At 37.9% G+C, this 23,732-nt stretch overlaps 2 protein-coding genes across 3 annotated transcripts in view; one reads left to right on the top strand and one right to left on the bottom strand.

Annotated features, from left to right (window-relative positions):
• asic1c (acid-sensing (proton-gated) ion channel 1c) overlaps positions 1-15,085 on the bottom strand; it is an 87,667-nt gene extending 72,582 nt beyond the window's left edge. The window contains exon 1 of one of the 2 annotated variants that reach the window (XM_051408821.1): positions 13,538-15,085. In XM_051408821.1, coding sequence (XP_051264781.1) covers positions 13,538-14,092 — 555 coding nt within the window. In that variant the 5' untranslated portion in view covers positions 14,093-15,085. The remainder of the gene's footprint in view (positions 1-13,537) is intronic. The other variant, XM_051408733.1, reaches the window with a different exon arrangement.
• Positions 15,086-21,592: 6,507 nt separating this feature from the next.
• zgc:92591 (uncharacterized protein LOC436997 homolog) lies at positions 21,593-22,239 on the top strand. Its single transcript, XM_051400579.1, has 2 exons — positions 21,593-21,756; positions 21,850-22,239. Exons 1-2 carry the CDS (start codon positions 21,643-21,645, stop codon positions 22,084-22,086), a joined length of 351 nt encoding a protein of 116 aa, XP_051256539.1. The 5' UTR covers positions 21,593-21,642; the 3' UTR covers positions 22,087-22,239.
• The last annotated feature ends 1,493 nt before the right edge of the window (positions 22,240-23,732 follow it).

Raw genomic sequence — 23,732 nt, 5'->3', positions numbered from 1 at the left:
CAAACACAGAACACATACATAAACAGATTTTTGAGGTAGATAATGCACTGCATGATACAGATATTAAGTATTCACTTTTGTCAAATAACATACTGTTGTTTTGTTTGTTGTTGTTTAAATGACATCATACCAAGAAATTAACATTTTCTGATCAAAATAGTCACAGCTGTGGATGGTGTTGTGTTGGGCAAAGTGTGAATCAGCAGCGGAAAAGGTTTATTAATCCACAGATACAGAGGCAGGGACGGGAGACAGGAAGGTACGAACTGTGCTGCAGAATAGAGACACTTTGAGATAAGCACAGTTATAGAAAATGCAAACTAGATGAGTCACCACTCCTCCTCGCACATATCAGAACAACACATTTCAGGTAAGGTCATTACAATTACAGATAACAATATAGTGCCAGAATTCTGTGCTGTGCTAACTGTGTGATTGTGTTTCACTATCTCTTGCAGGTTTTCAGTTCTGTCAATGTCCTCCCAATAACCCCTCCAGCTCACTTAGTGGGAGCTTTGGTCCTCATTTATTGTGCTATTGTTGAAACCATTGCAAATCTAAAGACTGGCATGGTGGTGATACAGACACTGTCTGATTCATGGCGCTTTCTCAATATTAGCAGGAGTGCAAGCTGAGAGAGCACATTCACAACACCTACAGTGCATTTCTGGCTGTGTTCTGCAATAACACAATGCCCACTTTCGATTGCCCTCCATTAAAATCCACAGGTGGCATGTAGGCTTCCAATCAAACCCATTAATAAATGAGAACCATTGTCATTTTGAATTACATGAAACTCTGAACTCAGCGCGATTCACATTTGGATATCCATGACAACAGTCAATTTAACACTTTTGAAGGGTGTGACCATGAATACATACTTGGCATTTCAGTGTCCACACTGAAACAGTCCAGCACCTTAACAAAACAAAACAAGCAGACACACACGGTGGTGGAAGCTTTACATTTCTAAAAATGTGTTTTTGGTGAGAATACCGTCCCTAGTGAAACCATTATTTTATATCCTCCAGTTCCACAGGCATAATGAGTCTCAGGGGAGTGCATAGTAATAACAAGCATCTCCTTCAAAACACAAAGGAAGACACAAGAGGCTAATAAATTGGAACTTGTTACAGATCAATTACCAAACAAGTGTACACAGGAAATGTTATACATCACCAGTCTGTATTGTTATACTACTGGTTGTAAGAAATGCAAATGTACAGTCTCTACGCTTTAAGAGAACACGTAATTATTTGCATTAGTTCGAATGCAACCCAAAAAGCCCAACACCAGTTTTACACTCCAAGACATGCAAGACCAAATAGTTTGTGCAAGGTATACAATGAAGAGGAACAAATAATTCTACAAAGCAGCTAACTGGATGCTACAAACTCCACGGAAATGTAAATAATTACAATGTTCGTTTTGTAACCAGATATCAGCTATTTTTTTTCCCCAGGAATCGGAAACCAAGCAAAACCTCTAGTGCAAATCCCAGATAATGTTTAACTTAAATTATTAGTGCGGAAAAAGAGGATGTGCAACAGAAAAATGCTTGAGTAGTGAGATAAATGCACTTGCACAAACAACAGTGCTTATTGTGTTCTCTTTCTCCACAAGGTTAAATAAGTGAATGAAATAGAAACATGTCTAGTAGAAGAATTACAAAATAAGTAGAAGGTGAGACTTGAAGAAAACATTACTGTAAATTATTTTTTGAATGGAATTACCATTTACTATGACCTTTTCTGAGGCGTCTTTTCTCTTAAAATATTCAGGGGGTAAAAGAAACAACTCATTGTGCTCAAGCTCACATATTGATTCTCTCGAGGGAAGAGTACCACCTTTTGTATGTCGTAATGTTCACTGATCCAATATATTGATCAGCAGGGTAATGAGATGTCATTTCGCTGTCAACACGGTCAAATGTTGGTGATCCACTGCGCTCTGCACATAGACGTGCTTTGGAAAAAAAACACAAAGGGAAAAGGAAATATAGGACATGGGGTTGAAGTTTCCATTCCACCCCATGTGAACCGCATGAAAAGTGCTCTTGCACCTTAAGAGCTGGTTAGATGAGTCGGGTAATTGTGCTGAACGTAGAGTAATGCAATTCGTGATAACAGCATAGGAGCATGCCTCCCAGACGACTGCCATGGCAACAGGCTGGCCCAAGGTAGCGAGGGGCTTGATTTTATTTCAGTTTACACCAAAATGAGAAAACAGATTCATCATGAACAAATATCAAGATTTAATCTATTAAAGCAGCTAACAATCAAAGATTTAAGGTTTGACCAAGGCAGGCCATCATTTGAGTTTAGACATATGAATCTGATGAAAAACAGGTTTTAAAAAGGTATTTTTCATCCATGTGATTGGATTGGAATAGGACTGCTAGTGACATTAGTTGTTGCAGAGCAGGGGATAGCTGGGGGATTTAACTGTTTTTAGGCTTTATTAATTTGTAGCTAGCATGTCTTGTGAAAATCCTGACATAATCTATTACAGCAATTAACTTTTTGTTCATCAGCAATCCTATGTAATTCTGTGAAGTGTTTCAATTCCAGACATTCAATAGTTTAATGCATTTCAGCAGATATGATGGTCTGGAAAATCAGTTTAACTAATAAGACCTTAGCTGGACCCAGTATAGGAGACAAAAATAATTATGATCCAATGAGTTTTCAAAGGGCAGACACTGTACTCCCTTGTCAATGCAACAACTTTCCCTTTGGCTACATCCTTTGAAATCTTAGCAGGAAGGAGAGAGATTTAAAAAATAAATAATAGACTGGTTGTTGAATCATTAGATAATTTCATTAACATCCCTGCTGATGGCTGGAATGATAATTCAGTTTACATGCTTTCATGTTTATTCTCATCTTTTTAGAGTAGAAACAATTAGTCGATCAGTTCGTGGACGGAATCTTTGCATCCATGCTCAAAACACAAATTCAAATATCAGCTCAGATGGTTACACGGAGAGAAGGCTGAAGAATGCTGGAGTGGCCTGTTACTCTCATAGCAGAGGTGTGACCTTCTGTCGGGCCATTGACCACGGACTATCACATCATCTAAAAGCTCTGTATCTGTAACTGCAGCATGTTTTGCAAATGCAGACTATAACAGCGTACAGAAATAAACTTTTTGTAAAGCCTGTCGGGGATGGTGTCTCTATTTGTGTCCACGGCACTGTAAGATTGGATTTGTGCAAGTACTGAAATGTTTGAGGGCCATTGACCTACTATGTATTACTCAACATATTTCAGCTGACACTGAAGCACCGATGATGCTATAAAATATGTAACACACAAGCTGTCAGAATAAGAATAAAAGCACATAATGCTGTCATCCATGTATGAAGTAAAGGGATATTCTGGATTTAGCATTCACCACCAATTAAAGGATTTTGAAACATAATTGTATTGGCCATGGTTGTTAAAGGACAAATGAAAGGGACAAATCATGACAGAGCACATTATGTACCAAGAGCAAACTAAGCGGGTTTAATGAAGAAAAAAAAAGGAGCCTGTGTTAAGCTCAGAGGCAAACACCAATCTCTCTAAGATTAATTTCATTAAGAACAGTAATTAAAGACTGCAAGCTATCTTATATCAAAGCAAAAGCACAGAAGACAAACAACTTGGAAGATTTTTAGCACTAGGGTAAAATATTCTCTAAATATTTTTGTGAAGTTAAGAAATGATGTCATTCCTATGTATTTTTGATTCATACAAGGCTTGTGTGAGTGGAAACATTTTGTTCCCCATAAGCAAACTGAAGCAGTGTTACTCAAACTACGCTTGCACAATACAGGAGAACATATTGACAATTTGGCCTTCATATAAATTAATCCAGTCTTGGTGCCACCGCAATCCATTAATGTAAATGAGTTAACTGCAGCTCCATTTATGATGGTGTGATGCAGGTCGCAATCAAGGTAATGACAGGTGAAATGATTTCTAGCACAGTTCTGTCTGTGTGATTAGTGGTTCAATGAACTATAATGTAAGGAACTAAAGGAGTCGCCCGTTTTCAAGCTCTGGGCAAAATTTGGTGGGAATAAACATTCTGAACATGTAGGAGGCAGAATCGATTTACTCAGAGACATATTCATTTGTGCTTCCTCATTGTGTTGCTGTACTTTAATGGAAAAAGCACTCATGCAAATAGAAGGTGCAAAATGCTCATTGTGCCCGAGCAACACCAAAAAAAAAAAAAATATATATATATAAGTATTTGTTCTGTAAAAGCAACATCATCTTCAGCGTATCTGTTGTTCTATACTGGAAAGTCATGAACGAAAATTAAATCAGATTAACCTTTGCTTACAGAGTAAATGACTGTGCTTTCTACAATAACAATGCACACTTTACAAATAATTTCATCAAGGGATATTACTTAACCTGATGTCGTACAGATCCCACATTCATAACAATTACAGTCTTAAGAGAATTGAGTGAGTCTTGTGCTCCTTTGCATTTTCAAATATAAGAGAGGTAATGGACCAACGCATATCTTCTCATTTCAGACCGTAATCATGATGATGTGATCTCCCTTATGTGGAGCCCTGATACTAAAAATTTGACTTTTTAATTTTTGGAGCATTACATTTTAATTCTCTCTTGATGTTTGAGAGACCCTCATTATGCTCAGTTCAATGTTACTGGAACCTGGTTACTTACCATTTAAAGTGGGGCTGAGGATATGGTTGAGTCATACTGAGATATTAATAAAGATATTTCCTAAATATATAAATATATCACAGAAAATCACATAGAAAATTCAATCAAACATTATGGAGATTATGAACTCTTTTCCATTGTTACACTTTAGACAGTCTCAAACTGTGTCTGAGACAGAAAGCGAAGAAACTTTTCGCCTCACGTCATTCACATGAACATGACCACTGGGCCGTTTGCAGTCCATGTTAACTGCCCCAAACAGCAGACTTTATGGACGTTAGATTTATGTTTTATTTTAAGTTTTGACCTCACAGGGACTACTTCAGGGAAGAAAAAGTCAAATCCTTCTCCAGTCAATTGGATTTATATAATATTTATGTAATCAAAAATCACAAATTCACCTAAAAGGGCTTTCAACATGTGCAATATGCAACACCCTCTATCCTTAGACCCGCATCTTGGATAAAGAAACGATATTATCTAATTAATGTCCATCTTATTTACTGTTCAGTATACTGTTGTATGCTTACTGTACTGTTTACATGTTTTAATGATGGTAAATTGGGCTATTTTGACATCTGGCAGAAGAATCAGAGTTTCATCCGCCAATTGAAGCCAAATACATATCAGTGAAAAACTGCATTGATTGACAAAACAGAAATTGCGTTTGGATATTCTTTCCAGTGCCCTTCGTATGTGTATATATATATTGATTCTGTCTGCATGCAGCTCTGCATGAGTTTTACTTTTTATGAATGTTTTGTGTATCTTAGTAAATATCTTCACATACAAATAGTGAGACTGCTGCTACTGCGCTAATTAAAACTGCTGTGATAATTACTACAATATTTGCCTTTACCACCCACCTTTATTTCTGACCAAGGTCTGAAGCAAGTCAGGAAAAGACCAGTCACAGCAACAACGGAGTACAGAGGAACGCAGACGCCATGTCAGTAATTATTTGTATCATTTTGTACTGATGATAAATGCATGATAAATTTCCTTGCGATCACAATAATCTTGCAATATATGAAGCAGTCTTTTCACAGTCATTAGATAAAATAATACAAGGCTGCCATGTAGTAATCATCACCAGACATTGACTTTTTGTCACTATAAACTTATTTTTGATTACTACAAGATAAGTCCCTGTAGGAATATTTTAGGGAGCAGACTCATCATTTGGCTGCAGTAGCAGTAGGCTGTAATAGCAAATGTTGTTATCTGCTGATGTCGAATGTGAACGGTGACACAAGGCAATCTCGAGCAGAGATTAGACTCATTCGAACACCTGACTGGAATGCAGTATGGAGCGGCCTGCTTAGGTTGGGGGAAATGGCAAAAACTGCAGTCAAGTTAGACAGTTTCCTGATATGACACTGAAAGTCAGTCAAATATGTGTCACATTGCAAAAATGTTCCTGCTAATGTTGGGTAGGTTACAGGATAAAAAGTGCCTGACTCCTGCAAACATTGTTGTTATTGTTTAAATAATGTAGATTTGTGGGAATTGAGAACCAGTTCCATTTGAAAACCGGTTTCAAATCTGCCTCAGAGTTTATCAATTTCTTGTATCGATGCCAGCATTTTCTGACAATTGCACTCTGCAACAGTGACGTCAAACTTTTGCGTCTACATTGCTGGAAACTTGTTACAAGAAGGAGTTTTCACGAAGAGAGATAACAGATAACAGAGTGAGTTTTCTAGCATCTGTAAAAAAAAGTTCAGGTAAGGGTGGAAACACCAGCAATATGTTGAAACATCTCTTTGCACAGGCTTAAATTCCAGGAGTGCCATGTATTTATTAACACTCTACGCACGACTGCCTGCTTCCCAACAGAGCAGCATGTCTGTTACCAAGGGTAAATATCCCATGTTATAATAACATTAACAGAATTTTTTCCACACAGAAAACCAGGAAATAATAAGGGAATTAATAAAGAATCAATAAGCTGAAGTGACAATGGTATTGGTATAAATATCTTACCAATTTCCATCACTATGTAGATTTGCTGTTTTATGTCCCCATTAAATAAACTACTGGAACTTTTAACTTCCAACCAGCAAGCTTGTTAGGTCAAGATCCCAAGATAATTATTCAGTGATTATGACAAAACAAACCATAAAAATAATTACACCCATGGCCTCTAATTTCTTCAATACAGATTCACCTATAGTCAGTGCTGTAGTGATGACTTGGTAGGTGGGTATACTGTCTGCTTACATGAAGCTCCATGTTAGGTAACAAGCAGCTTTGACTTTTATTTCTTCAGTTTATCCTAAAGATAGTGCTTCTCCCCAGCGCAGTAAACTGCCCTGATGGAGGCACTGCCTTAAAGGCTAAAGTCAGGAAACAAAAGTCTCCCGTGAGCAGTTAACACCATAAATTACATTAAAGATTGTAACATGACTGGCTACAGCCATGCCCTGTGAGACGGATAATGATACATCAGGCTATTTTGTGGGTGTACACTGTATACTTCATACTGTATGCTTCACTCAAACTACGCTAGCTGAACTTTGAAAAGGAGTCCAAAGTAACTGCCTCTAATGTAATGTTTTTTTCAGTTCCAGCTCGTCTTTTTCCATGGTATGGTACATTTATTTTTAGGTCTGGTTTGATATGAATGAAGCAATGGCAGAGAAAAATAGGCCCATACTTCTTCCTGTAACCACTCTTCTCCCTCTAAGACATAGTGTTGTTTGCCACACACAACCTGATATTCCCGCCCCGTCTTTGTCATGCCCTACTCTAAGTAATGGAGACAGGTGTTACATTGTTACCATTAGCAGGAGAGTGGTAAGCCACGATGAGTAAATTAAAGGATTTCTGATTTATAAGACTGTAGTGGTTTCAGCTCTAGGATACATACCTGTCCCTCTGAGACCACAGGTCCGAATTACCCTGTTTATATTTTGACTAATGAAATTGAGCATGTACACACTGTTGCTTATAAATGCTTTTAATTTAGACTACCACCATTAATGTTGACAGGTTTAATGTGTATATATAAGCTGACAGGATCACTTACGCAGCTTCTTGGACAAAATATGTCTATTTGCCCAAAGACATTTCTTTTAATGACTAATTTTTAGTATGTTGTAGTATGAGCATGTTTAATGAAGTACTTAGTGCTGACATTTGCCCTAAAAAGAAATAACTCAACACATTTGCTTGTGTGCACGCACATCAGGGACCAGCACTACTGAGTGAGTCATTTCTTAACCTAGTAAATGGTTTATATCCTTAAACCATTGTCAGAACACAGGTAAAAAGATATTTAAATTTCTCGGCTATGAAAAATATAGAAAATTGTTACAAATTCTTTGTTTTAAAAAAAATGCATCACACCTATATATAATATATATACTTGTAAATATATACTACCGCTGTATCTGTAGTATATATTTACTAGTTATCTTACTTTCTAGATCTATCCATGCTCTACTGTTTTCCCATCTCCCTCTGTTCCTGAGTTTACACAGTACCTCTGCTACACTCTGCTAAGTTCTCACAACTCATCACCTCTCGAGAAACTCATGAAACATTATTCAGTGGAGCGTCTTGTTTTCTTCCTTCCTGACAATCTCCAATGTTGCTTCCTTTCATCCTGTTCACATATCAATTGCTGGTGGAGAACAGCTGGTAGTACAGCACAGATACATACATTTATTTTACATTTTTTGTAACTAAAACTGAGCAGCCTCTACATGTTCCCACTGGATGAATTCTGAGGATAGCTTTGTTGCAGAAATTCAGCCCACATACCTACTTAACATAACCAAATGACTACAGTGGATTCATACAGTGGCTTTTGGAGCAGTTTGTGGATTTGGTGTTTCACTGCTGCAAATTCTATTTCATAGGAAGTAGCTTTGTGAAGTGTTGTTACATGCTCTCACCGTATCTCTGTATGTGTACATAAGGCTGCATGTAGCGGTGTCAGCTGCCATATTCATGCCTCTGAATATTGTGTATGCCTATGTCTATGTACACAGGGTAAGAATATGTGTAAACAAATGTTTGAGCATGTGAATCGATTGCACCCTGACTGATGCTGGATTTTGGCAGCTAATGCCAAGATTTGGGAGTACAGATATCCTAACAACAATACTTTTCTGATAGCAGGCATAACAGGAAAAGCACATATGTAACAAAAAACACATATGATGAACCTAGGGAGAATTACCACATGACTTTTAGGCAGCTGGGTAAAAAAAAGAACACTGTGGAGTTTTTCTCATATGATAGAAACAGCAAAACAGCCAAGGGAATATCAGGCATGAATCAGATGGCTTAAACCAGACTCTAAATGAATGCCAATGTTGCTCTATGGATGTGAAAATAGGCAACTGTTTGTCCATATTGTGTTTTCAGTTTGATCCCCTGCCCTATAGTAAAGAAAATTAAAAATCTGCTGCTTCAATGATGGCTCCTTTGTGGGTTCCAGGGTCCTGACACTACTAAAATTAAACCAAATGCTGCTGTTATAAATATTATTAGTTAACACCTGTGTTTCAATCAAGTCAATATGCGAAAGATCTACTGACTGATAAACTGACACGTTATTTTCAAGGAAATCTAAATAAATATTTTACATGTTTTGTACATCTAATCATTATAGTTATTATTAGCAAAATCTTCATCACCATCTGCTGAACTGTGATATTTTACTCTGCCAACTCAGCTGCCGCAGAGTGTTATCAACTAGAGAACCTGCTCTGCAAACAATGGAATTATGACTGTTTTAAATTAGTGTAAGTGTGTTTTATTATACTACATACTCTTTATTAGTGCAAATCAGCCAACATATACACTGCTGACACACAGAATCTGTGATAACTAAGCCAGCAATATTAGTGCTTTTAGAAATGTATCGTGGCTCTAGCATCAATCAGTTTATAAGGGAAATGAGCCAAATTTTGAGGACCTCTGCCTAAAAACATAAATAACATCCAATGTGTAGATCCTCAAATCACATTGTGTCAGTCAGCCTAGTTTCAACTGTAGCCATGTTTCATCCCCTTGGCACCTGCTGTCATCTGGATGATAAGATGAAAGACAACTCACATCTTAAAGACTGAGTTTCAGCAAATTGTGATGATGAATACTGATTTTAAACACCAAATGGACAGAAATATAGCCCAGAGAGACTTGTCATGACCTGTCAGGACTTAAGACTGGAGGGGAACATCCACACTATCAGATTATGATAATCAACCTCTTGTTCACTAGCTGCCGTATATCATCGACTGAGGTGCCATTTACATACAGTGTTAGTCATAGGCTACTCATGTGGTCTTTCAGAGCCACAGCAAGTCAATAAATACATATTGATAAAGGTCATTTTGTTGACAGGATCACAGTCATTTAAGCTCAAACACCACCTTGAAAATATACATGTGCTGCACGAACAAGTGTAATCCCCAGTAAGTTAAATTCATCTATATAGGTGGATTACTGTTCATATGGTGACAAAATGTCAAAATTAAAATCTGGGTAATCCTACTTTGATCTTTAAATAGAAATGGCATTAGTTGAGGTTTCAGGATCACTATTGTAGAGGGGATGGTATGCAGCTTTTGTGAGATTTGAACTGATTCCCTTCAGACTGGAAGGTAATTTTTATACCACATCAAGGAGGATTGTGTTTAATGTGTTTCATCATTCTGAAATGTAAACTCACCTCCAGAAGAAATTCCAGTTCAAGAATTTGGTGGTTACGGATTCATCTATAGACCACAATAATATAAAAAGATAACAACTGCCCTCTAAAAATCTGATTTTAAAGATTTAAACAGCTTTACTTGACCTAAGGACTGACAGGGCACTAGAGAGCTAACTTCTTTGATAACCTTTATGTTTTGACAAGCTCAAGCTATTTTTTTGTGTATTTTAAATTTCACCTGGTGGTACAAAACCAACATTTCATGACATTGCCAACATGTGCCCCATAAAATCATTAAGGAGGGATTAAAGTGGTTAATTGCATTGGAATTACAAATTGCCATTCTCCCCTTGCCCATCCATCCATTACAATGCAAAACATTTGAATGCTTTGTTTCCCAACTGCATCATAACCCAGACTTAATGGAATTCTTCCTTCATTTATTCAAGGTCAAAGCTCATCACTCCCACAGTCCTTTGCATTGTAAATCTTCCTCTCAACATGTCTGTGGGGGAATTGAGTAATTGAAAATGTCCTGTAGTCGTTGTCTAAATATCAGTATACTGCCAGTGAATAGTGATTGTGTGTTTGGAAAAGAAAACAATGTGAACACATTAGTAGACAAAGTCAACAAAATACAACCTGCTGTATTAGAAACATGTCTCGATGCCGTGTGTTCTACTGAGTATTTCTAATAAACAGTAGCCGAGATGTTTTTCCCCACAGAAGCAGGTTATTAACTCCTTCCTCTATCAGTGAGCAAGCGACACTGTTCACGGTTAGTTGTGCAAGATTATTAACAGATACAGCACCAAACACTCAACTCGATGGATATGGTATACTGGCACTCATCCAAGTCCTGACAAACACATTTCTGTCCACTGAGAGCATAATGCGTGGTGTGGCACTGCTTTAACCACTCCATTCAAACAACTCACTAGAATGATGGATGGGTATCAGCGAGAATCTGATGCCAGTAATTCACGGCCAGGTGAAAGTTCACAGTTTACTGGTCCATCAAATTTACCCAACAAAAACAAGAAAACATGCAGCAAAAACCTAATTCATTAACTGTTTCTAGCAGCTTATTAGATGCTGTGAGCATTTTCAATCAAGCAATACAAAGGCAATTAGCTTCCCATGAACAATTTGTTTCTCAAGACACTCTTGAGTGCTGCTTGGAAACAAACATGTAAATGGAGGCATTCCCAATTCACAAGATTCGTGATACAAATTGAAAAGAAATAAGTTTGAAAAGCAATATTAAATTAGTGTTTTATCTCCTCCTACAGCAGAGTTTTGATCAACTCTGAAGATTATAGAATCAGTCACTTAAAAACTGTCCGTCTGCTGGGATTTCTTTCTGGGTTGATTAAAGATACAACATAGATAAGAATCGTATTTTTGAGAGTGGATCGACTCAAATCGAGAGATAAGTAAGTTAGGTGTTACTCCATCAAACCTGCACTTTAAGAGATGGGATACAGGACACAGACACAGTGAGAATAATAAAATGTCTTACAATAAGAGTGGGAAGTGAAACAGAAACAAGTGATATTGCAGTGCTGCCTATCCCTAGGCTGCATCTTTATTATTTTTTTTTCCTTTCTGGCCAATGTACAGTGCTCTTGTTTAAATAAAGTAATGCACAATCCAGATGAAGCCAAGGAGAACTTTGTCTATTGCTTTTTGGATCTGAATTTTACTAAGATAAAATGGGCTAATAGTAAGGAAACAGTCTGATTAAACTAAGAGTGCAGCAGTGTAGCAGTAAGAGTGGAGAACACAGGTTGCGTGACAGGAAAAAAATATTGATGTGATATCATAATACACATGAATTTCAGACAAACTACAGGGAAATAACAGGAAAAACAGTAATATTAAGCTTTTTAAATTTAACCCTTTAAAGTAAGACCAAAGAACTTCATTATTTTACTCTTTTGAGATATGTTTCTTTTCAGTAAAAATACAAAAACTGACCATATACATATAAGACCATGCTTGACATGGCCACGGCCAACCTGTGTGAGTGCCACAAAGTCATACAGCCACGTCTCACATTGTGCATTATAATGGCCATGTTAAGATCTTAAAGGATCATGTTAGTGCATCTATTTCAAACTACTTTTCAATTCAATACTCCATCATTAAATGGGAATGTATTATCAGCTATGTGCTATGTCTTTCAAAGAATGAGGATTCACTGTTAACGCAACAACAAACCAAAAGTAGACCATTTATAGTTTAGTGAACTTCATTCATACTGTGTGGTGAATGAAGAGTTCTGCTTGATTGGATACATAACCAAAGGAAGTCCAGAATGAATCAAAGCACAGAGTATGACTGCCTGGTGATAACACAGCATCATAGCACCTTTTGTGAATGATCTATAAAATAATCTTTGTAGAAAATTGGTTTCGTTTAGACTTTTGAAATGCGCAAATAACATTGTTTCCACATTGTTGTTTCCACTGACAACTGAGACCGAAACAGATCATTAAGAGCAGCACTGATATTATAATATAATATTTGACTGATCAGAATAAACAAATGGAGGAAAATAATGACAATGAACAGCACCAGGAAAACAACCTCATAACAAAGCAGTAATGTGTTAGAAACCTATATTTGAACAATGTTACTAAACCATCTGTCAGATTTGCAAAAACATTTGAACCTTAGCCCAACAACTCATGGAAAAAGAACTCAAGATACAGAGAAACACAACACTTGAAAAAAATTATTTCCCTCATCTAGGAAACCAAGCAGTCTTCAGCAATCACTAAGCGAGTAAGTAATGGCAAAAAAGGGAAATCTTTGCAGCATTTCACCTTAGGACTTGCCATTATCACAAGTTCTATGCACTATTTGCTCTCTGCAAAGCATAAGCATTAACTACAGTAAACAATACAACACCTACAACAACAGCTTTTGTAAGTACTGACAACACTTTAGAGATAACAACGACATTAATATTGGACTATATTAGAGTACCAAATGCATTAAAGCCAGGCATCTATTTACAAATAAATTGCTCGAGCAACATTAAAAATCAGTCGAAGCTCATCTGAACATATAAAAAGGGACAGTCTGTCAGGTCTGGCAGGAAATAGAACAGCAAATATACTGTGCAGAATTGTAGCATGTTCGGATAAGAGAGCATGTACGCATGAATACTCACTGTGGTGAAGTTCACAGGGTAGCAGTCCTCTCCTCGAAAGGTGCACTGCAGTAGCATCTCGTTGATGTCATGACCTGTACGGTTATAGAAGTCAGTCATGTTGAACAGTTTGGGCTTGAAGTTCTGGAAGTTTGCCTTATCCTTTAGGGCAGCCAGAACTTCAGGCTCAGCCAAGTGTGGGTTGGCTATTTGGTAGTTATTATTAAGGAGGGCCAGGAGCTCTCCCACATGATAGAGGTCATTTCTGGTGATTCTGGAGAAGCGGAACTCATTGAGGTTACAGAAGGTAACAGCTGGGAAGGTGAGGTTAGTTGCCGCCACCTCGTCCAGCTTTGTGACGTGAGGATATTCCAGGTAATATGACACTCGATCCATGCATACCAGCATCAATAAGCCTAGTGAACCAAGGAAGGAAAGAGTCCATAGAAACCGACGGAATGTCATGTGTCCATAGGCGAATATGTGACTCATGCCATGTAGGGTGGATATGTTAGCAAAAGCTTGCAGGTTGGAGGGCCTGATGCTTTCAATGCTTTCCTCTGAGCTTCCTTTCATGGCTGTAGAGTGATGTTCAATACTGTCTCCCCAAGAACTTCAGGTTAAAGACTTTGCTTAGCAACAGCAATAGCAGAATCCAACCGGCAGTGTTGGTTTGGCACACACTGCTTCTTTATTCCCTCAAGAAGTGGCAATAGTCACAATAAATAGCTACCTTAAAATGGTTGTCAGTCTCTGTAACAGTTTTCTTTTCATCACAATTCACCTTCCAGTGGTTGTCAGCTGTTCCTGTAGTCCCAGGTCCCCCCTTTTCTTGCGGGCTGCTATTTTATTATCTCCAAAGCTGTCTCTCTCACTCCCTGCTCAGCTGTCCTTTGTAGCGGCACCAAACACAATGACAGCTCCAGAAACACCCACTTCTACCAAAAACGCAATGCCTCCTGATTCCTGAGTGGTGTTAAAAGGGACAAGAATACAAGGGACAAGAAAGGAGAGAAGAACAGAGAAAATAGCAGACGCAAGGATAGAGGCGAGAGATGAGTGGGGGGGGGCTGCAATGAAAAGGGCTAGCGTTTGGAGAGAGGTGCTAAGCCTCAGCAGTCAATGGGACCCTTCCTCCTCTAATCGGAGAGAATGCCTCTACATCGCTGTGATAATGGGATGCAATGGTTTTTGTGAATGGAGGTAATAAAGAGAGAAATGTCTCACTGGTCCCTCGCTGCCACCTTCCTTTTTCTCTCGTGTCTCTTTTGCGCTTCTCTTTTCTTCCAGAAATGAAAATGAGGGGGTCAGAGACCTCCGACCAGCCCACCACTGTGCTTGTCAACCGGCGTTCACAGCTTCCACGGGTTCCACTTCCTTATTTGCACAGATCCTCAGTTAATAGGGAAGACCACCTCTTGATGCTTTATGGCCACCCCCCAACAGCATAACCACTAAAGCCGCTTCGAGACCTCCAGCTTTAGTCCTGTTAACATACAGATTTATATTCTGCCGTGTGGAGCCTTTCACTCTCTTTTTCGCTTCCTCTCTCTCTCTCTCTCCCACCACTCCCCCATTTCTTGCTCTCTCTCTCTCTCTCTCTCTCTCTCTCTCTCTCTCTCTCTCTCTCTCTTTCAGTCTCCCTCTCTCTCCCTCTTCCTCTTTAGTAGTCAGGATCCATCCCACTGCTGAATGGCTGCTTTGCCTGTGTGGCTGTGCTCACATGGGAAGTCTCTCAATCTGGACACCACCTTCACTGTGTTATTATTCTCTAATCTGATTCAACAGCCTGCACCAACATGTTTGACTGCATAAAACAAATGCCACATGTTGCATGTTTATTGCACTGACATATGTAATAAAGAAATGTCCACATTTCCACCTTGTTGTGACAATGTAAACAAGTAAAGCAAGCAAATATATGACCCAAACCACATGGTTGAACGTTTTCTTCATTATTACATTTGAGTCACTAATCATCACAATTTAAGATCTTTATGTATCATATTCTCTTGTGACAGCATGTTTCCATTTTTTGTAGGTCTAAGCGATGGACTAATCCTAAAAGCAGTTCATATGGTTCACTGTGTGTGACTACATGATAGTTTCAGGCTTGACCAGTAATGGAGTTGGTTATTTTATTGGGGTTAAAATGTCACCACGCCATTCTAAGAAACCGTTTTCATTTCTCTGAGGACCAAAACAAGATTATCATTCATTGGCTACCCAGGGATGTCTCATTATCATAACAATAGGTGAATTGGATATGACCACAGCCCTTGAGGATTTAATCAATATTCTGCCCTAGTAACCAAGCACAGACACCATAGCAACCATTACCCACAACAGTATAGAGGTATGCTATTCAGATAAAACTAGATAAACGATTTCATCCGTAAACTTCTGAAAAACGTTACGTCAACCATACATTGTCACAGTCAAGATGCAATTTAAAAAATGCTCACAGAAGGAAATGCAATATGATGTCGGAAGTGATTTTTGACTATTGTGGTTTTGAATCCGCCTATCACAGTCTTCTCACCTGACAGGGAATGCTAAGACTTAGAATAGGTGTACGAGAACAATGTCTGAGGTATTGCAATTTCAAAACTACAAGATAGCAGCCTTTATTTTGCTCCTTCCGACCAAAAGCAGTACAAGCTCATATCAAAACAGAATTGAGACACTTTTAATAACTCATCATAACATCCTGACACCCTAAATATATCTGATAATATTCCCTGTCAAAATGTCATTGACTTCATTAAGATGTTTGAATTCACAAGTGGCTGACGCCTCACTCAAGGCTAACTATACTTTAAAATGTATACAGTTCAGCTGCACTGCTTTGTATTCACAGTCATGACTGATAATGATTAATGTGCTAAAAACACTTAACAGTGATGGATGATACTGTGTCCATTTAACATATGAGACCTTTACTGAGTTTTAATATGTCTTCATTCACAAACAGTGCCAAGTGAGTCAATGTTGCTGACAAAAACTGACTAACTAAAGATCTTTCAGTAAGCAGTCACCTTTTAGTTACTGCCTGAAACTGAAATCAAGTATGGATTTGGTTGGATGGTTATGGTACTTTATAGATACTACTCTATAATGAGAATTTGCAAATGTAAATAAATGAGCATGTAGGGAGTACTAGGAAATAAACTGTAGTGATGTTTGCTGAAAATAAGTAACCAAGGCACGAGCAATAACCGTGGGAGCATCTCCAAGTACTGGACCAGTTTGTGGAGCGTGGTGGATGTGCAGAGTGATGAGTATAACCTGACCTAATGTGTCCGTGACATTAATTGTCCCATTAGAACTATTAACCTCATCCTTCATATGAGGAAAAACAGGAAACACTGAGGTGACATCCTGTGACTACATACTTACATACATACATGGATTCACAGTACCTGAACAATGATTTAAAACCTCAATTAAAAAAGAATATTGTTATACATACAACTACATAACTAAATAACTGAATTGTCTTTTTTTACATTCATTCACATCTTGATAAATATTCACTATTAGAGTATCATGGTTTTTTGTTCATTGTTGCATAAATCTGCATTTGACATTCAATTTCCATATTCAGCAATAGAATGCAAATACTCTTCACGCTGCATTTATTTGCATTCTCTTTACATTTGGGTAACATTGTCCTGTGTAAAGATTAGCAAACTTAAATTCCAAATTCATAACTGGCAGGCATGCCTGTTGTTGCAGATTGCAGGATGAAAGTGGTGGACTTTTCAACAGTAATTGGCTTTCAAGTGGATGGTAGGATGCACAGCATAATGCAGTGAATATTAATAAGGAGGGGTAATGTTGGAGGCACTGCTAAGCACTGCACTCTGTTTTTTGGGGGTCTTTGAATTTGACTCTTAGCTATAAACTGAAAAATAGGCCATAAACACCACTGGCTTCTAGACTAGTGACTAGTATGTCTTTTCATGACTGACACAATGTCACAGTAGTCCATATGTGTTTGAAAAAGCAACTTAACATTGTAAGATGCAATAAAATATATAGGTTATTCGACCCCAAAGTGACCTACACGAGAGTTCCATGTTTAGCATACGTAGCTCAGCTTTCGCTTTTGCACATCCAACAATGTGTTATCTGACTATTAATCCACAGAAGCTTTATCAGGGATAAACATTAAAATGTTAAGCACTACCAGAAATGATTGAATGTGATAAAAAGCTACTACATGGAACGCTAACTGAAACCAGAATTTCTGATAACTGACAGAGACAGTATTTTTTTTGCTTCAGTTTAACTCTGACTTTACTCTGAATCTTAATAAGATTGATTGATTAATACTGCTGGTCTGCTGTGCTACATGTCTGCTGTCCCCAAAGATGTGTTGCAAAAGCTGTGGCAAAATACTGTAAAGCAAAGTTTTAGCTGAGTGAAAACAGCATAGCAGAACTGTTGCCACTCTCATCATGTGGATCTAAATTATGTTGGATATTAAGTTATGTGCTATAATTACTACAGTTCAGCAAAAAAAATCCTATGACAAGCAAACCACCCTGATATGATGTACAGCTGAAAGTGGCAATTACGGTAAGTCATTCTTTGTGATGCCCAAGTTATGCAGATTTGGCAAGCACCTCCGAGGACAGATTACCCTGTTAGGGACTGAACCCTGCACTAAAGCAGTCGACATTTAAAAGCACATACATCATGAAGTATATGAAGGAGCAGCAGAGATGCAACACTGCACTGAACAGAGCAGTATCAGTATGAGGGAGTGAAAACACAACCTGAACTACAGATTAGACTGAAAGTGTGATCCTTTATAATCATGCCAGCCTATGAGCGCTTTGTTTAACCATGTACAACATTCATCAGTTCAACAAAGTCAATGATTGGAACTGTTTGGGTTTAAATGCAAAGAACTTTAATGTAAACCGGAAGTCTACAGTAGTTTAGATGTGTGTAGCCCATATAAGAAATAAAAAATAACAACTACTTTGTTTGCAATGGTAGTGCAGCAAATAATGTTCTTGACCCTTTTCCATTTGTATTCTATGTATCACAGAAATTTCTTTTATCGCTAAAATAAATTAAATGCTGTTTTGTCCTCAAGGTTTTGAATAACTCATTCAATAAGGGTCAAAATGACAAAGCTCTAACATTTGCATGAGTGTGGATATGTGCACAGAAACACAGCCTGGTATATTTGTATACTAGACTGTAAAACAACTTGTGCATTTGGCAACTACAGAGTAATCACTGCAGGCATCAAGTTAAGCTTTGTTCTATTAAGCTACAAAACCTGTAGGAGAAAAATAAATAAAACAAACGCTCCACGTAGCCTTTAGCAATATGTTGATATGAAAGGCTGTGGTACACAGAACAGGCAACATTTGTCTTTTTCTGTGACTGTCAGACAGACGTAGCGGGGTAGCAGATGTGCACACACACTCACCTTTGTTCCATCTTCACAGATGAAACAAGCAAACAGCAGAAATCTGCCAGACAACAGAGAAAAAGATGGCCTTCAAAATACAATCAACCAACGGCTGCTAATCAATGTGTGTGGCAGTTGCTGCAAATGACCTTGCATAAATGCTGTCTGAGATAAGGGCCTATTCATATGTAATCTACTGCTCAATATCTGCAGTGTGCTTGTGGAGAACAAAACCGAGAGGGGAAGAAAAAGTCCAAGACCCTGGACACACGCATTGCAATGTACTATGAAGAAATCTGGCAGTAATTATATACTAAAACTGTGAGACTAATGTGTTTCTTCCTCAATGCAAGTGTACCAATTTCTTATTGAAAAAGAAATAAAAGCAGATATTTTATTCAATGTAACAGAACATTAGAAGGTCAGTGACAGTTTTAAAGCCAAAGATTGTTGTAAAACCAGTAGACAAATAATATGGATGGTTTCTTCTCTGCTACTCACTGAAATATGTTATATTGCTTAGGCTGAATATACGTTAATGCTTAAACCACAGCTGACCAGATGTTTGTATTGTGTATGTTTTGTGAGCAAACTTGTTTTGTATGTACTACATTAAAGGCTGGAATGTGTCTCCTATATCTTGCTTTGTGAAAATTTAAAAAAAATAACTGCATCTTGCAGTTTAGACCTATTTAAAACTGGAAAAGTTTCTATGATCTACTTCTTAGAGCTCTCAGGTGTTTGCCTTAACACTCCTGTCAATTTACTTCACACTCTACAACCTAAACAGCCTACTTGATAAAAGAGTGATGTTGCAGTAACTTTCTCATATTGACTGCATACCTATTATAGGATTATTTATGATACGGATGCATCTCAAAATTGAGTGGAACCTCAGTGGCAAGCCAATACAACTTTGCCAAGCTTTTGTATGATAGTAATGAATAAGCATGATAAAGTGTTTTACCATTTAGAGAGATGTGTTTGTATTATGAATGAAGGTATAATTTGTGTTCACTTCCTTCATGTTCCTTTGATCTCATCAATCAAACAGATAAAATGTCTGTCTATGATATAGGAGCTAGGACATATAGTAATCACACACGCAGAAGACAAGATGGATACATCTTTGAATTGTGTTACTGGCTTATACTATAACTGGTATGTCAGTGTTAGGATATCTTAGTGATATACATATATAGGAGGTAATGTTCAACTGAAATCAGAAAAGTGGTCAAAAGGTCAAAGTCAGCAGATACTGAAACGTTTTTATAATCAAATCTCGATGTAGTTGGTCCTCAAATACGCCATTATACTAGATAACTGCAACAATTGCACACTGGGGGCCAATTTAGATGTTAAACATATCATCGCAAATAAAACAAGAATATCTAATAAAGAAAATACAGGCCTGGAGCAGAAACATTTTTATCCCAATTATCAGCATGAAAATCATAGTACATTTATCAGGATGTTCTGCTTATAAAAGTGTCCAGGATCAAACACAAGCTTAGTGATGTAAACACACCATTGCTAAACAAACAAATAGCCCCATTACCATTTTCAGACACCATAGTAACACAAACTAAAACTGAAATGCATTACAACATGGCAGATGAACCCGCTGGGGGCCTTAGCGTTGTACCGTTGTGCATTAATTGATGCAAAGTTATTGTTAATTGTATAATATCTGAATTTCTCTGGCATCTGAATGTGTTGAGGCAATATGTTGAGAGTAGGCCTTAATTATAAATCACAAAGGAAACCAAAAACCAATGAGTAGGACAAAGCTGAAAAATTCCTAGGCCATTAGTGCCAAATAATTTGTCTGGACACAGAATAGTTTAACTTAACACAAAGCATCACTGCATTAGAAAACTTCATGACCAGACAGTGCAATTTATCAGACATATCTGCTTATTGTCTGACTGCCACACACTAAATAAAACAAAATGACCGTGGGGCTTTTGGGGCTGGGATTCTGGGGCAAGTGCCTGCTTTAATCCAACCTTGCTCATAATACCATACATCTTTAGTAAGCATAGCCTCTGTGTCTGTTAGTCTGTCTGAAAACAATGCAGGCCAACATGTAGATCAAGAATGAGCTTACTTAAACACTGAATGTGACTACTACTAGCTCAAAGGTGTTTCCCTGTAGATGTCATGGTATCAAAATATCCCCCTAGGTCTAGTATAGTTTGTACGCTACAGGATACATGGAAGATTACAGTGGATTACAGTGGAATCGACTGTGCTACAGGTACACAACTCAATTTACAAGAGTTCATCCAGCCTGAAAACTGGTGCAAGTGTGCCACCCAGTGGACGCCAGTATTATGTGCAATGGTATAACCTCTTAGTCCTGCAACTCAACCTTCATTTATCAAATTACTGCTGCGCAACACTGCAGTATAAAACAACCAAAACCCTATCTGCCAGAATAAAAAGTAACACGTTTTAGCTGCAGTTTTATTCATTCTCGTAATGATTGTTAATTTTATCTTAATGCGGAGCTCCAGTTTATCCGCTCCAAAAACAAAGCAGGTGAGTTTAATCAGCCCCTAATTAACGCACGCTACATAAACAGCTGGCCACGAGTCAGAAAACTGGGATCATTATTCCTAAACTACTTTCTACAGCATTTGACGTAATAATATTGTCAAAAGTTCACACATTTGACACAATTTCAAAAATGACTAATGATATATCTAAAAAGAAGGGGAAGAATTCAACTGAGAAAAAGGCGAAAAGAAAGGCTAAAAGAAGAGAGACTTACGCGATGTACATCTATAAAGTTTTGAAACAGGTGGGTTAAAAGGAAGGGGGGGGGTGCAACGAGCTTTAACTGCTTCGGTTTTCCTGCCTTAACTCAAAAACCCTTTCTTTCTGCCTCCAAAAGGTTCATCCGGACACGGGGATTTCAAGCAGAGCCATGAGCATCATGAACTCCTTCGTAAACGATCTGTTTGAGAGGATCGCCACAGAAGCGTCCCGGCTGGCTCAGTACAATAAACGCTCCACCATCACCAGCAGAGAGGTGCAAACTGCAGTGAGGCTGCTGCTGCCCGGGGAGCTGGCTAAACACGCCGTGTCTGAGGGCACCAAAGCGGTCACAAAGTACACCAGCTCCAAATGAAGACTTCCACACACATGTTGTTATGAGAAGGGGTTTCAATCGTGTGCATCAGTGGCACTGTAAGCTGGTTGATTTCTATAAATGCATAAAAAGCAGAGTTTTTCTCCTCGTTTTCCTTTTTTATTTTTATTTTTTTCATTTCGAGAAAGAAAAGCAGCAACGTGTCCTTATTAACCACTAGATGGAGTAATTGCACATCTGTCATATTACAGGCATATTCAGTATTGAGGCAGTGTCTTTGATAAACAGACCTATAAACGAGATATGACACGCATACAGGGGAACTCTATCAGCTTTAGCTTATGTAGTTTCAGTTTAAAAACATAAGTGGGTTTTTTTTTCATAAGCTTTTTTTTTTTTTTATGTTTTACATTAGATCCCTAGTTGTAGATAAACTACAACTATTAGGTGAAATCAACAATGTTGCCATAACCCAAATGCATGAGCTCAGTATGACGCTGCAATAATAATACGTGTATTTATTTGCACAGATTATGCTTTTTCACCGCCTGAAAACTTCCTCTTATTTTTTGTAAAAACCCATTAAAAAGAGTGTGTGTGTGAGATAAATCCCCAAATTAAATCTTCACAATTTTTTTGATTTAACTGCACTGGTTGTAACATATAACAACCCCATACTGCCAGCATAACAATAGACAGTACTCTATAGTCAGTAACACATTGTATAGTCTATACTGATCACAATATGTCAGAGAATAAAGTGTAAGACGTGTGTGTGTGTGTGTGTGTGTGTGTGTGTGTGTGTGTGTGTGTGTGTGTGTGTGTGTGTGTGTGTGTGTGTGTGTAAAAGCACATGTGTACATTGCCATACACTCTTTAATCCAAAAATAAATGCACACACACATAAACAGGGTTGCACTGAGAGCACACCATTAACGGGTGGCTGTGAGGTTGAAAGGGTAACTGCTGACAATAAACTAACAAATGGTTAGTACATCTACTCAAGTATAAACTCAAAGTACTTGAATTTTTTCTTGAGAATGTATATGTCATGCAACTTGTACTTCTACTCTACTACATCAAATATCGTAGGCTACTCCACTTTTCAGACCACACACAGACCATACCTGTCCTGCTCAGTGAAAACCATGTATGCCAAATTTTGTCATTTTGTCATTCACTAGCATTTTGACTAACAAAGCTAAAAACTGTATTAAAGTAGCTCAACCTAAAACAAAGCAGTCAAATGCTGCATACACATTAATTCAGCAGTAATATTAATCCACTGACACAACAGTAACACACTGACCGGGGCCATTTTCAGATAATACTTGCACACTTTTACTTTAGTAAGGTTTTGAATGAAGGGCTTCAGTATTTTCATTTAAAGTTGTATTAAATACTTTTAATTAAGTAACAGCTTAGCTAAAGGGTCCGAACACTTCCACCACTACTGTCAGTCCACTAACCACTTCCAGATTTTAGTATTTCATCTCCTGAATGTAATTTTTTTAAAATCAAACACCAAATTAACTTAAATATGATGGGAAAGACCTTGCTGAACAAATCCTTGTCATAGCAACGATGATAACATTACCGTCTTCGTGTTAACACGGCAAACCTTGAAGAAAACCCCTAAAAAAAAGTGTAGTGTGACAACACTTACCGATGTTTTGGAGATATCT

The sequence above is a fragment of the Dicentrarchus labrax genome, unplaced genomic scaffold (genome assembly GCF_905237075.1).
Source record: "Dicentrarchus labrax unplaced genomic scaffold, dlabrax2021, whole genome shotgun sequence".
NCBI classification, from domain to species: domain Eukaryota; kingdom Metazoa; phylum Chordata; class Actinopteri; family Moronidae; genus Dicentrarchus; species Dicentrarchus labrax.
The sequence above is the reverse complement of the archived record's forward strand: the minus strand, read 5'-3'. Positions and strand labels throughout refer to the sequence as shown.

Excerpts from the sequence above, each read along its gene's own strand:
- zgc:92591 (XM_051400579.1), top strand. The coding sequence starts at position 21,643 with ATGACTAATGATATATCTAAAAAGAAGGGGAAGAATTCAACTGAGAAA. Across the intron at positions 21,757-21,849 it reads TCTATAAAGTTTTGAAACAG|GTTCATCCGGACACGGGGAT; the intron begins GTGGGTTAAAAG and ends TGCCTCCAAAAG.